General features: G+C 42.1%; 1 protein-coding gene across 2 annotated transcripts in view; it reads right to left on the minus strand.

The window, feature by feature from the left end:
• LOC126476475 (unextended protein) overlaps positions 1 to 14623 on the minus strand; it is a 535489-nt gene that overhangs the window by 39391 nt on the left and 481475 nt on the right. For both annotated transcript variants that reach the window (XM_050103544.1, XM_050103545.1), the window contains exons 5-8: positions 6027 to 6198; positions 5543 to 5734; positions 5266 to 5412; positions 1451 to 1585 (exon numbers count right to left, since the gene is read on the minus strand). In XM_050103544.1, the coding sequence (XP_049959501.1) occupies positions 1451 to 1585; positions 5266 to 5412; positions 5543 to 5734; positions 6027 to 6198 (646 nt within the window). The remainder of the gene's footprint in view (positions 1 to 1450; positions 1586 to 5265; positions 5413 to 5542; positions 5735 to 6026; positions 6199 to 14623) is intronic.

A 14623-nucleotide genomic window follows, 5' to 3' on the forward strand; every position in this document is an offset into this window, starting at 1 on the left:
CCATCTTGCCAAGAATAAAATTACAAACCTCCACATGTTGTTGTTTGTGACCCTCAGGAAGAGCTTGTAGTAGCTGAATTTTGTATGGTTTCATATGTAAACATTAATGCAACACATGCCACACAGACATCGGGTGCATGTTTAGCTGTAAAGCTGCATGGCAAATGGATTTCTATAGACTACTCCTGAAATTATGGTGGATTTGTTCAACGTCTGTGTCAGACACTTGGGGACGGCCCAGCAATTTGCCTTTACACAAACAATCTGTTTCTCAGAATTGTTCATGCCATCATCTAATGCTCTGTAGTGTTGGAGGATCTACACCATACCTAGTACAAAAGTCATTCTAAACAGTTATTACTGCCCTGCACTGCGCAAAACTTAGAACCCAAAACACTTTCTGCTGTCCCGACACCAATTTCACTATAAATGAAGTGGGTGCACACTGCTGCTACCTAGTGGGAACCATGTAAAACCACAGAGTTTGTTCTTTCCAACAGTACATTGTTTGCACACTATCTGAGATAACATAATAGTTATGAAATTTTTAAATTGGTTGATTCTTTTTGATACACCCTGTATATTGGTCCACATCTTGTTGAGACTCATTTTTCATATTTGCTTCTGGCCAGCATTAAATTAATATCACATCCATCTTGTATGAAAGTATCTCACAGTAGAACAAAATTTTCACTCTAGAGCAGTGTGTGGCAGATCAAAACTGTGTGCCGGACTGAGACTAGAACTCAGGACCTTTGCCTTTCACGGACAACTGTTCGACTGACTAAGCTATCCAAGCACAATTCACAACTAATCCTCACAGCTTTCCTTCCACCAGTACCTTGTCTGCTACCTGCCAAACTTCACAGAAGTTCTCCTGTGAAACTTGCAAGCAGCTATTTCGTGTATCTTTTGCTCACTGATTATCCAAGACCCTATTACTGTTGAATAGTGTACTGTGCACTTTCTCATTTTTTTTCAAATGTTGTTGATGTTTTATTAAGTACTTCACATAATTTTGCCACATTTCAATCGAACCTCAAATTTTAGGACTGTAGAACGTTCAGAGACTTTAAATGAGTTTTCTTTGGCCATAAAATGTTAAAACTGGAGAATTTTTGCAGAAATAAATGGTACTTCAGTTTGTCTGTTTGGACAAAACGCTCACAGTAGGACTGATTTATAAATTTTTTTACAACAAAATAATTCTGCAAATCAATTTGAGACTTGATTCACACTTCTGCATGAAATTTCATTGATATCAATGTCACCTCTGTGTTAGGAACAGATATTTCCACCATGCTTTCACATTCAAAAAGTGAATTTGCCATAACAAAAAATGTAATCACTGTGAATACCAATATTTGTTTCCATAACACACTTTTTTTTTGTTAACATCTGCAATTAATATATTCTAAATATCCCTGTATTTCCCCATTAAATTACTTACTTGTGCTCAGATACTGGAAGGTTGCTAATGTTAGTTGTGGTGAGATGTGAATCTTTTGTGCCTCTCGACGCTCGGCGAAGATAGTGAAGTCTTGTTTTGTTGACTTAACCCTGCGGCGTTTTGATCTGTTGTCCACTTTGGGAGAAACAAAGTTTGTCATTAGTTTATAAGTTGATCATGACACAAGCTACACTCACACCATGATATTTCATGTATTATGTAAATATAGCAAATTGAAAGTTCTTGTACAGTAGGTAATCACTCTTAGACATTTGCTAAGCTCTTCAACTATTAATTGCTTTGTTATTGCACTATATTTTTATTACTGATTTTGAGGTCATTAGGAATATGGAATAAGACTTGTGTAACTCCATGAGAAATATTGTAGAGAGATGGAGCAATGAGAGAATTTCAGATGATACCTTTGTTTTTAGCAAACTACTAATCAATTCAGCATCTAAACTGAACGTACTACAGAAAAAAAACTTTTCACCATTATTTTTACTACTGTTGAGTGCAGCAGAGGATTTATCACAACAACATTCAAAACTCACACAGGTCAGATTAAATTATAGAATGAACAAAAGACAGAAGTCCATGATCACAAAATTTTATTCAAAAACTTCTTACAAGATCTAATAAAATTAATTTCATTAACGTAATGTGGACAAAATTCTTAAATGCTTGTTAAGCACTAAATGTAACTTTTGATATCCAGTTATTTTGACTACATTTTTCCCGTACCAAAAAGGAAATTGTATTGCTGATATGACATACTTGAGTGTGTGACATTCAGCAGCTACTTACGCTACACAGACAAAAAGCAATGGCATCATTGGTGTGTAGGTGAAACAACAATATCTTACATTGTCTTGCATTACATTTTTATTAACACTGTGGCAATGATCCTTCTATGGCAATTTTAGTGAGTAACACACTACCAATATCCAACAGTGGACAATGTACTATGAGGCTAGAATAAAACAACCAATCTACGCATAGGGCTACGATTCTTCACATACTTTGACCACACTTGCAATAAAACTTCTTGTACATAAACTACTCCTGGTAAGACTGACAATGTGAAACAGCCACCTGTGAAATTATCTATTTCAGACATCACCCAACACGCAAACTGATTTGATGTTAATTGAATGACTGTTAAGATAAGCTCAGCGGACAAAAAGTTTGTCACCCCTAGAGAAATCATTAAAGGCATCGTTTAATACCATATAATTCTACCCCTGGACTTAATAACAGCCTGGATTCAGTTAGGAAATTATTCCATGAAACTGCACATGTACATCATATCCACATTAAGCAACTTGCTGAGGATTTGACTGCACAGTTCCACTAAATTGCAGAGATGGTAGTGTCAGCATTTTACCTGCTGTTCCAACATGTTCCACAGATTTTCTATGGGCTTCAAGTCAGGTGATTTTGCAGGCCACTCAAGATGTAATACGATGGGAAAGTGTTCAGAAACTTCAATGAACTATGTTGTTGTCATCATCTTTAAGTGTCTGAGTGAGTACTGGCCTCTTCCGAGGTGACCGACTCCAAATGTTCATTGCATGCAGTTCCCGTCACAATGTTCCCTTGCTAACAGGTTGGGATGGATCTTTGTTCACTGCCTGCATCAATTCGTATTAGTTTTATAAATGATTTTGATACACAAGGCATGAAACACACATCCGGTCCCTCTCAATCAGGATTTTTTTCTAACCATGTTGAACAGTCCACGCACCAACAAATCCAGCAACTTCACACACCGTATGGCCATGGACATGGTCAAACAAAATTGCCCTTTTTGTCTCTATCACATCCTTACATTTACCAACGTTTGTATACAATGTCCACTTTAAAAACTGATTACTACTGCCTAATGCTCATGTAAAGGCAGAGCGTGCACAGTTAAGCACATAACTCTGTCACTGCATCATCTATAAAGCCTTAACAATTCATCTGTGCGTGCGCACTGGGATGACTAAGTTTTTGTCCGGTGAGCTTGTTAATGAGGATAAATGGTACATTTGTTGCAAAATCGAATACCCTGACTTGAAGAATAGTCATATGCAACAGGTGTTAACTTCTTATTTGCATCATTAATTGTATAATTTTTCGTTCCGCTGGAGTACAGGGTGACACATGGGAGAGGGACGGTTTTGAACTGTGTAGTACTGAGGGCGCAGTGGTGGGAGGTGGTTGTGGCGGGGATAGTTCTGATCCACAGAAGGTGCCATTTCATTTACTCAGTCACTATGGAGTAGTGGGACTTGCAACGTCAAGTGTTTGTCTATGACAGTTTCGTGAAAAGTGGCGAGTCTATTATTGCTACGCAGTGATTGTTTCATGTGTGGTTTAATGTCGGTTGACATGGAGCCGTTCCGAGCTGTAACACAATCCTCAGATGGGTGGAAAGCTTCAGATCAACTGGAAACATACTGGATAAGAAGCATCCTGGCCCGAGATGCAGAGTAACAACACCAGAAAATGTTGAAAGGGTAAGGTAAGCGGCAGTCAGAAGCCCAGGACGGTCAGCTAGACATCATGCTAGTGAGTTACAAATCAATCGTGAATCGGTTAGATGAATTTTGCATAAAGAATTAAAATTCCATCCCTACAAAATGCTTATTGTCCAACAACTTAAGGAAACTGATTTTGCTGTACGAGAAGACTTCGATTACAGAATGCAAGTGATTTTGAGATAGAATGAAAATGAAATTTTATTGATAAGCGACGAAGCTCATTTTCATTTAAATGGGACCGTGCACACCTTATCCACCAGCGTCCTCTACACTCAGAAAAAGTAACAGTCTGGTGTGCTCTTGGGTCTGTTGGAAATATTGTACCTTTTTTTGGAGAGAACGGGGCCACAGTTACTGTTAATTTGGTTCGTTACATTCGTATGCTTGAAACATTCTTGAAACCAGAACTAAGAAGACGACAAATCCATTTAAAACACGTTTGGTTTCAGCAGGACAGGGCAACATCGCACACCGCAAACACTTCAATGACAGCTCTTAGACGCATGTTTCCTGGCCGGATTATCTCATGTTTTGGCAATGTTCCTTGGCCTCCCAGGTCTCCAGACTTGTCAGTATGTGACTTTTTTTCTGTGGGGGTACCTTAAGAACTGCGTCTATAACCACAAACAATGAAATTTGGACGAGTTGAAGTATGCAATCATTCAAGAAATTGCTGCCATCCCTGCAGAGATTTTAGTCCATGTGATGGATAATTTTGAAAAGAGACTTGAGTCCTGCATTCGAAATGATGGACATCACCTTGATGACATTATTTTTCACAAATAACTTTGTTAACTAAAATGGCAAATAATGAGCTTTGATTTTATGTAAATAAACATGCATTAATTTTAAAGTTGGCTGAGTACTATTTCATTAAAAACTGTCCGTCTCCTGTGTGTCACCCTGTACTAACTCATATCTTCACAGGAAAAACTATATTTACAATTTGTGCTTTGTTTATGACATCCATCTGACCTCAGTTTGTACCAGAGTCTCCATATGATGATGACTTCATTTTTGCAATCCATATTCCGTGTTTGTTTGTACCTCTGAGACTGACTTGCAACTATGACCATGTAAGAAAAAGACCAACTCTGTTGGCACGTCATGAGAACTTCTAAACAAAAATGCTCCTAATAGGCAATAGAAATTCACACATTTTGCTGGTAAATTAGATGAGACAGAATTTTTATGCTGTATGCTGCATAGGATTAGAATAAATAATTTGTTTCAGGTATAATTTCTCATTCACCCAAATGTTGGGAAGAACAGGGTAAAAATACTTACTCCAAACATCTGTTTCATCAACAATTTCTGACTGGATAAGTTCCTCAATGACATCCTCCAATGTCACAAGCCCAATTGTTTCATAAAATGGATCTCCTTCACCTTCTGAATTGACTCTATGAACAAATGCCATGTGTCCTTTTATTCCTGTTAAGACAAAAACACACACAATATTATTCTCAAATTTCACTCCAGCATATACATTATATCACTGACTGTTAACATCATTGTGACAGAGTGCATTCATTTGTAGGAAAAAGTAATTATTTACGATTACCTTCTTTGAACTGCTTGAACATGACATCGAGGGTAGTATCTTCAAATACAAAATTACATGGATTCTGATAGAATTTGCAGAGTGTCTTTAATGGAGTGTTATCATCAGGATCAACAAATGCTAGATCTTTAATGTATAAGACAGTCACAATGTTGCTACGACTTCCTTGATAAACTGGTATCCTGGAGTATCCTGCAGAAAAGAACAACTTTTAATGTGTTGACAAGTAACAGTAATGTGAGCAGCCAGAAATTACTTTTTTTCTAATTTCAAGTGAGCTGCTTATGCTACAAATCATTGATATAAAGAAATGTTGACATTTCTACACCATTCCTTGACAAAAAGGAATCACTATTAACCAACAACTCAAATTCAACAAAATAACCATTAACATATACAGGCAGAAACAGTTTTCAACTGGTTTGGAATAAAGACCATTTTCTTATGTGAGAAAAAGTAGCTACTGAAATTGCCAGATACTTACCTTGTTTCATTATCTCAGAGACTGTCTCAAAGTCCAATATGGCTTCATAATCCAGCATAAAGACATCTTCAAGCTTTGTCATTACATCAAAAACAGTTTTTTTCCGTAGTTCCAGGGCACCAGAAATGATGTTAACTTCATCTTTCTCCAGATCATTGTATTCTGTGGTAAGCTGTAGAGGTAAACGACAAGTGAATGATGAATTTGGATGTGATATAACATATGGAAGATAGTGATTTACTTATAAACCAAATTATCCAACATTCAGATTCGAAGTAATATTTAAAATTTGTATATGACCATTATATTTAAATTCACTTGTTGCAATGTAACATTGGTTTTGAACAAAATCTTTGATGATCCAATATAGCAAAAGCTTTATTAAGTAAAACTGTTATGAAATGAAGATCAGATTAGAAAGTGGTGTTCCTCAGATCAACATGGACATGGAAAATGTCACAGTATACATTTTATGGAAGAACTGATGCTCTTAGATTTGATTATCCCACAGAAATTGAGTGAAGTGGTTACCAGGTATGCATAACAACCAACCAATTTACAAATTAATAGAATAATTTTCATACACATATAAATGATTACATGCCGGAGTGTGTAAAATAATTCAAGTATCAAGAAAATAAAATACTTTGAATATTTTCTTATACTCATCACAGTTGTGCTAAATGTAGAGAAGACAAACATTCCATTATATTCTTTAAAATTATTTAATTGGATAGGTAAAAAACCTACTCCCCAAATGGTAGCAGAACACACATATAAAAGACAGTTGTGACTGGCAAGCTTTCGGAGCTAGTGGCTCCTTCTTCAGGTAGAAGGGTTGAAGGGGAAGGAAGACTGGTAAAGGAATAGGACTGGAGAGGTCTAGAAAAAGGGGTAGATTTTAGGAGTGTCACCCAGAACCACGGGTCAGGGGTGACATTCCCAAATCTACCCCTTTTCCTAGACATCTCCAGTGCTTTTCCTTCACCATTCTTCCTTCCACTTCAAAACTTCTGCCTGAATGAGCCACTGGCTCCAAAAGCTTGCCAGTCACAACAGTCTTTTATGTTGTGCTCTGCCACCACTTAGTTAGTAGATTTTTTTATCTATCCAATTAAGTAATTTGATCAATAACTGATTGTTTCCATTATTATATTCTTTAAGATGTACCGTATAAGAGTCAGATCTATCAATAAATTTGCCATCATGAAGGAGTAATTTGTCAGCAATAAATCCTTCAGGTTCCTCTTCAATTTTACTTCATTACTAACTAAACTGTTTAATGTTGGAGCAAATTATTAAGAAGTTTTTTTTCTGAATAACAGTTTTCTTTTCTTGAACCAAAATAATTTCTTATGTAGACTGCTCTTATTGCTTACACTGAATCTGTACTCTGAGCTGTTAGGTGGAAGAAATGTATTTCTTGTTTGCAGCAAATCCCCTTAAGGGAGCTAGTCCTCTTTGAAGATTACAATAAACCTATTTTAATTTTTCAGGTTTAAAATTTGCTGTGTGGTGTAGTGTTCATTCCAAGTTCATAAGAAACTACATTATCAAGCACAAGGCGATTTGTGAAAAAGAGGCTCTGAAAACCTTTCACAGCAGTAACAAAATAGTTGACACACAATTTAACACAAAATAACTAACAGGCATTATGGATATTATGAACATGCCCCAACTTGAGATTGGACCAACCCATTACATCTTCAGCACAGAAGCAGACGTAAAGGGTATTGAGCAAACAATGCAGCAGTTGACAGGAGCTGGCAAAGAGGCCCACAGGACCACCACGGCCATGAAGAAAAGGCAGGAGGAGCCCATTTTGGATCTGGAAGAATTGCTGTAGGCCTATACACCAGGGTTAGCTGATTAGAGGTATGTTTAATTATACTACAGAAAATATAGCCCAAGACTTTAAAACACCTTTTTCCCAAAACCACAATTTTCAGATTGGCAGGAAATGCAGCTTGTGAATGGTACATAAGATTTTGATTGGAATTTGATGCCAACAATTTAAAATCAGTCGGTTTACAGTCAGTCTGTCAGTTCAAAACCAGTCAGTTCAAAACCAGTCAGTTCAAAACCAGTCAGTTCAAAACCAGTCAGTTCAAAACCAGTCAGTTCAAAACCAGTCAGTTCAAAACCAGTCAGTTCAAAACCAGTCAGTTCAAAACCAGTCAGTTCAAAACCAGTCAGTTCAAAACCAGTCAGTTCAAAACCAGTCAGTTCAAAACCAGTCAGTTCAAAACCAGTCAGTTCAAAAGCTGTCAGTTCAAAAGCTGTCAGTTCAAAAGCTGTCAGTTCAAAAGCTGTCAGTTCAAAAGCTGTCAGTTCAAAAGCTGTCAGTTCAAAAGCTGTCAGTTCAAAAGCTGTCAGTTCAAAAGCTGTCAGTTCAAAAGCTGTCAGTTCAAAAGCTGTCAGTTCAAAAGCTGTCAGTTCAAAAGCTGTCAGTTCAAAAGCTGTCAGTTCAAAAGCTGTCAGTTCAAAAGCTGTCAGTTCAAAAGCTGTCAGTTCAAAAGCTGTCAGTTCAAAAGCTGTCAGTTCAAAAGCTGTCAGTTCAAAAGCTGTCAGTTCAAAAGCTGTCAGTTCAAAACCTGTCAGTTCAAAACCTGTCAGTTCAAAACCTGTCAGTTCAAAACCTGTCAGTTCAAAACCTGTAGGTATACATAGCTGTTTTGTGGCACTTAAAAGCCCATTTTCAGTGCACGTGAAGAAAATGATATTTGTCTCGCCATATCACAATTTTGTTAGAACTTAATAATATTCAATTATCCTAGCTCTTCTGACAAAAAATTGTTAAAATGACTTTCAAAAAATCATTGTGTTACAAGTCCCATAAAAGGGCTTCAGGAATTCTCACCGATGACCAATGTTCTGGCTACAAGCGATCTTTCTACACGGTGCAGCTATTACAGGGAGCACCTGAAGTGGACACAAAAATGATTTGTTAGAGATAAAAGTGTAAGGAAGAAAACTAAATTATTAGCTTTAGCGTTACTTTTTATTTCACTTAAAAGAGTCGTGAAAATCTACTATTTTCAAGTGTTCAAAATGAAGTTCCCTCCAAATGTGTTAATATAGTGATGGGTGATAGTGCACCAAATCTTTTGAACAGGGTTCTGTAGAGTTGTCCTCAACTCACGCTGCAGATATAGCATATTCAACTAGCCCATTGTTAAGGCATCTGTCAGCACTAGGGAGGCTATCTGGGTTCATGTTCCTATCTGACACAAATTGTCTTTACTACCTTCCTTTTTTTGTCTTCCAACAGGTTTGATGTGACCCACCATGAATTCCTCTACTGTGCCAACCTATTCTTCTCAGGTTAGCATTTACACAGAATGTCTAACTAATTGGTGGATATATTCCGGTACCTATCTCCTCCTATAGCCTTGCTTTCTAATGCTTTCTTTAGAACCACAGAAGTGACACTCTGATGTCTTACTTAATGCACAGTTATTCTGTCCATTCTTCTAATCAGTGTTTTCCAGATTTACATTCCTTGCTAATGCTGTGGAGAATCTCTTCATTCCTTACGTGAAAAGTCCACTTAAATTTCCAGCACACTTCTGTGATGCCACATACTGATACTTCAAATCTCTCCTTCCCAGTTTTCCCACTGCCCATGAGTCACGTCCATACAATGCAGTGCTCAAAACATACAGTCTCAGAAATTTCTTCCTCAAATTAAGGCTGTTTTGCAAACAGCATATGGAGAGATTCCATTCCAATTCCGTCCAGCCCTTACACAAAAAAAAAAAAAAAAACCAGAAATATTTAAACAATATGAAACTTGGGGACAGATTTGAACAGTAGAAAAGATCACAAACCAAATGAACACTATCCTGGAAGGACTACATGCAGAGTTAATGAGGTATTAAATTTGATAGGAGACTTTTCTCATCATAAGTAATTTTCTTCACAATTCCAAACTGACCAACTGATGTGTTACCATCAAAAATAATCACGGAGTGAAAAGGTTTGCACAATTTTTGTATTTCTGGAAATCAGTCTAGTTAAATAATGCCAAGTAGGCATTGTTCATTGAAAAGTAAGACAGAAGACATTGCTTTCAAAACTTCCATCACCAACACATTTCCGCAGGAGGAGGCCTTGTATAGAGGGGGCATTAGGCTGCCGCCACTGCAAAATGACCTACCTAAAAAAGCCAGGGAATCCCTACCACCACTAAACCTGAAACACTGTAGGAGTATCAGTACTGCCTCCCTGGTCAAGTTGGCTGCAAAGAACCACTTTTTACCAATGTACTCACTTCATAGTGACTCCACATAGGAAATAGAGGGAGATACGCTCCCAATGCCCACTCTAAAGCAACATAGGGTCAGTTGGTTTTGATCCATCTCAGGAACTGTTTTTTTTTCTGGTGGGGTTTAAGGGCGCTCAACTACTGAGGTCATTAGCGCCCAGTCACCGTTGTTAGAGCACATGGAATCTAGTAAAACTCAAGGGGAGGGGGGGACACCAGAAAGACCTGACAAAGATGCAGATAAAATAAGTAAAAAGGTTACATGTCTTTGGATAAGCCAGTCAAAGTTATAAAACGCTGCTCGTAGCAGCTGCTCGAGCGTCATCAGCTAAAATATCCGGTAAAGTAGATGGCAGGGACAGGACAACACGAGATTGACTAAAGCGGGGACACGACAATAAAACATGGTGCACTATTAATGCCTGACCACAAGGGCACTGCGGGGCTGGGTCACCGGAGAGCAGGTAGCGGTGGCTAAACCGGCAATGCCCAATCCGCAACCTGGTCAGAAGGACCTCCTCTCGCCGAGATGGTCGGGAGGATGTTGTCCAAGCAGTTGGGAGCGGTTTTACTGCCCGGAGCTTGTTTCCTTGGAGGGATGACCAAGCATCCCACCACAACGACACAACCTCTTACAAACATCCCCACGAACGTCAGAAGACGGGACACAATGGGAGGCTGGCCGAGGCAGGAGGACTGCAGCCTTGGCTGCAGCATCCGCAGCCTCATTCCCAGGCACTCCAACATGTCCGGGAACCCACAGAAAGCTGGCAGGAGAACCATTATCAGCGAAAGAATGGAGGGACTGCTGTATCCGTTGAATCAAGGGATGGACCGGATAGGGAGCTCCAAGGCTCTGAAGAGCACTGAGTGAGTCAGAGCAGAGTACATACGATGAATGGCGGTGGCGGTGGGCATACTGAACGGCCTGATGGAGAGCAAAAAGCTCGGCCGTAAAGCTCGAACATTGGTCGAGGAGCCAGTATTTAAAGGTGGCGGCCCCGACGACAAAGGCACAGCCGACACCATCGTCAGTTTTGGAGCCATCGGTGTAAATAAAGGTGTGACCGGCAAGTCGAGCACGAAGTTCGACAAACTGTGAGCAATACACTGCAGCCGGAGTACCCTCCTTCGGGAGTGAACTGGGGTCGAGATAAATATGAACCGGAGCCTGGAGCCAAGGTGGTGTCGGGCTCTCACCCTCTCTGAAGGTGGTAGGGAGGGCAAAATCCAATTGTCGAAGCAGGCGACGGAAGCAGACTCCGGGGGGCAGCAGGGCAGACACATACAACCCGTACTGACGGTCGAGAGAATCGGTGAAGAAGGACTGGTAAGAGGGGTGGTCGGGTATAGACAACAGCTGGCAGGCATACCGACACAGCAGTACGTCGCGCCGGTAGGTCAATGGTTATTCAGCAGCTTCAGCATAAAGACTCTCGACAGGACTAGTGTAGAAGGCTCCGGTCGCAAGACATAACCCCTGATGGTGGATGGAGTTGAGACGGCGTAAGAGGGATGGCCGAGCAGACGAGTAGACGAAGCTCCCATAATCCAGCTTCGATCGGACTATGGACCGATACAAGCGAAGCAGGACAGTGCGATCCGCTCCCCAAATTGAACCACTAAGAACTCTGAGGACATTAAGGGAACGTGTACAACGGGCCGCCAAATAAGAGACATGTGGAGACCAACACAGTTTCCTGTCCAACGTGAGCCCTAGAAACTTAGTTGTTTCCACGAATGGGAGAACAACGGGACAGAGATGTAAGGATGGCGGAAGGAACGCTTTATATCGCCAAAAGTTGATACAAACCGTATTCTCTTCAGAGAACCGGAAGCCATTTTCCACACTCCACGAGTATAGGCTGTCTAGACAACGCTGAAGGCAGCGCTCCAGGAGGCATGTTCTCTGGGCACTGCAGTAGATCGCGAAGTCATCGACAAAGAGAGAGCCTGAGACATTAGGTGCAATGCAATCCATAATTGGATTGATCACGATGGCAAAAAGGGCTACGCTCAAGACGGAGCCCTGAGGCACTCCGTTCTCCTGGAGGAAGACGTCGGACAATAGGGAACCCACACGTACCCTAAACTTTCGATCCATTAAAAAGGAATCAATAGAAAGGGGCAGGCGACCGCGTAGGCCCCACCTGTGCATAGTGCGGAGGATACCTCCTCTCCAACAGGTATCATAAGCCTTCTCCAAATCGAAGAACACGGCTACCATTTGGCGCCTTCGCAAAAAGTTGTTCATGGTGACTGTCGACAAGGTCACCAGGTGCTCAACAGCAGAGCGGCGGCGACGAAAGCCGCATTGGACATTGGTAAGCAGTCATCGAGATTCAAGAATCCAAACTAACCGAGCATGAACCATGCGCTCCATCACCTTACAGACACAGCTTGTGAGAGAAATGGGGCGGTAACTAGAAGGAAGGTGTCTATCCTTCGCGGTTTTGGGTATAGGAACAACGACGGCGTCACGCCAATGCATGGGGAACTGACCTTCGGTCCAGACGCGATTGTAGGTACGAAGAAGGAAGCTTTTGCCCGCCGGAGAAAGGTGTGCCAACATCTGAACGTGAATGGCATCTGGCCCCGGAGCAGAGGACCGGGACAGTGCAAGCGCACGTTCGAGTTCCCGCATAGTAAAGGGGGCATTATAAGTTTCCAGATTCAGCGAGTGGAAGGAAGGTCGCCGAGCCTCTTCTGTCTCTTTCCTGGGAAGGAAGGCAGGATGGTAATGGGCGGAGCTTGAAACCTCCGCGAAAAAGCGGGCAAAGGCGTTGGAGACAGCCACAGGATTAACGAGGACCTCATTACCTGAGGTCAGGCCAGGTACCGAGGAGTGGGCCTTAATGCCCGACAGCCGGCGCAGGCTACCCCAAACGATGGAAGAGGGAGTAAAACTGTTAAAGGAGTTGGTGAAAGAGGCCCAACAAGCTTTTTTGCTGTCTTTGATGACTCTACGGCATTGCGCTCGGAGTCGTTTGTATTCAATACAATTCGCCAATGTAGGATGCGGCGAAAGGTGCGTAAAGCACGTCGTCGAGCACGGATAGCGTCCCTACAAGCCTCGATCTACCAGGGGACGGAAACGCGGCGTGAAGAAGAGGTAGTACGAGGAATGGAACGTTCGGCAGCATTGATGATAACAACCGTGAGGTATTCGACCTGACTGTCACAACTGAGAAAATCGTGGTCCGGAAAGGTCGCCAGGGAGGAGTAAAATCCCCAGTCAGCTTTCAGTATGTTCCAGCTCGAAGGACGTGGGGATGGGGTGTGGTGCAGGAGACGAACGACACAGGGGAAGTGGTCGCTCGAATAGGTGTCAGAAGGGACATACCACTCGAACCGACGGGCAAGAGTGGTAGAACAGATCGAGAGGTCCAAGTGGGAGTAGGTATGAGTAGAGTCCGAGAGGAAAGTCGGGGCGCCAGTATTGAGGCAGACAAGATTGACATGGTTGAAGACATCCGCCAAGAGTGAGCCTCTTTGACAGGATGCAGGAGAGCCCCAAAGGGGATGATGGGCATTGAAGTCGCCAAACAATAAAAACGGCGGGGGAAGCTGAACGATCAGGTGCATCATGTCAACCCGACTAACAGCAGATGACGATGGAGAGTAGATGGTACAAACTGAAAAAGTAAAAGCAGAAAGAGTAATACGGACAGCTATTGCTTGGAGTGGGGTGGTCAATGGGATGGGATGGTAATAGACATCGTCCCGAACGAGCAACATGACCCCACCATGAGCTGGGATACCGTCCACAGGGGTGAGGTCATACCACTCCGAGGTATAGTGGGTAAAGGCAACTTGGTTTCCTGGAGACCAAGGACGAGCGGACAGTGCAGGCGGAGGAGCAGTTGTAATTCCTCCCGATTAGATCGAATACCTCTTACGTTCCAATGTAACAAGGCCGCCGCTAGTCAAAAAAGAGGGGGAACGAGACGGGGGAAGAGCTGGTCACCTCGAGGGCCAGGTTTCGAGGGAACAACGCTACAACCGACGGGAGGCGGATCCGGTTCCATCGAGTCGTCGCCAGCTGCGGCCGCTTTCCCTGGTTCTGTAGGAGGGGCAGCATCATTTGCCGACGAGAGGCCAGCTGAGCGCCTGGCAGCAGATCGTCCCGGCGAAACTGAGGACGGCCGGGAGTAGCGACTCACGGATGGAGCGTCAGACGAAACGCGCCGGGGTGGAGAGGGGGATAGAGACTTCTTCTTGGAGGCTTTCTTGGAAGTCCGAGGAGGCACAGGGATGGTGGGCTGGACCCGAAGAAGGTCCTCACGTGCGGGGTCCGTTTTGGAACGCCGGACCTCGGAAGCTGGGGTCC

The sequence above is a fragment of the Schistocerca serialis genome, chromosome 1 (genome assembly GCF_023864345.2).
Source record: "Schistocerca serialis cubense isolate TAMUIC-IGC-003099 chromosome 1, iqSchSeri2.2, whole genome shotgun sequence".
Classification (NCBI taxonomy): Eukaryota; Metazoa; Arthropoda; class Insecta; order Orthoptera; family Acrididae; genus Schistocerca; species Schistocerca serialis.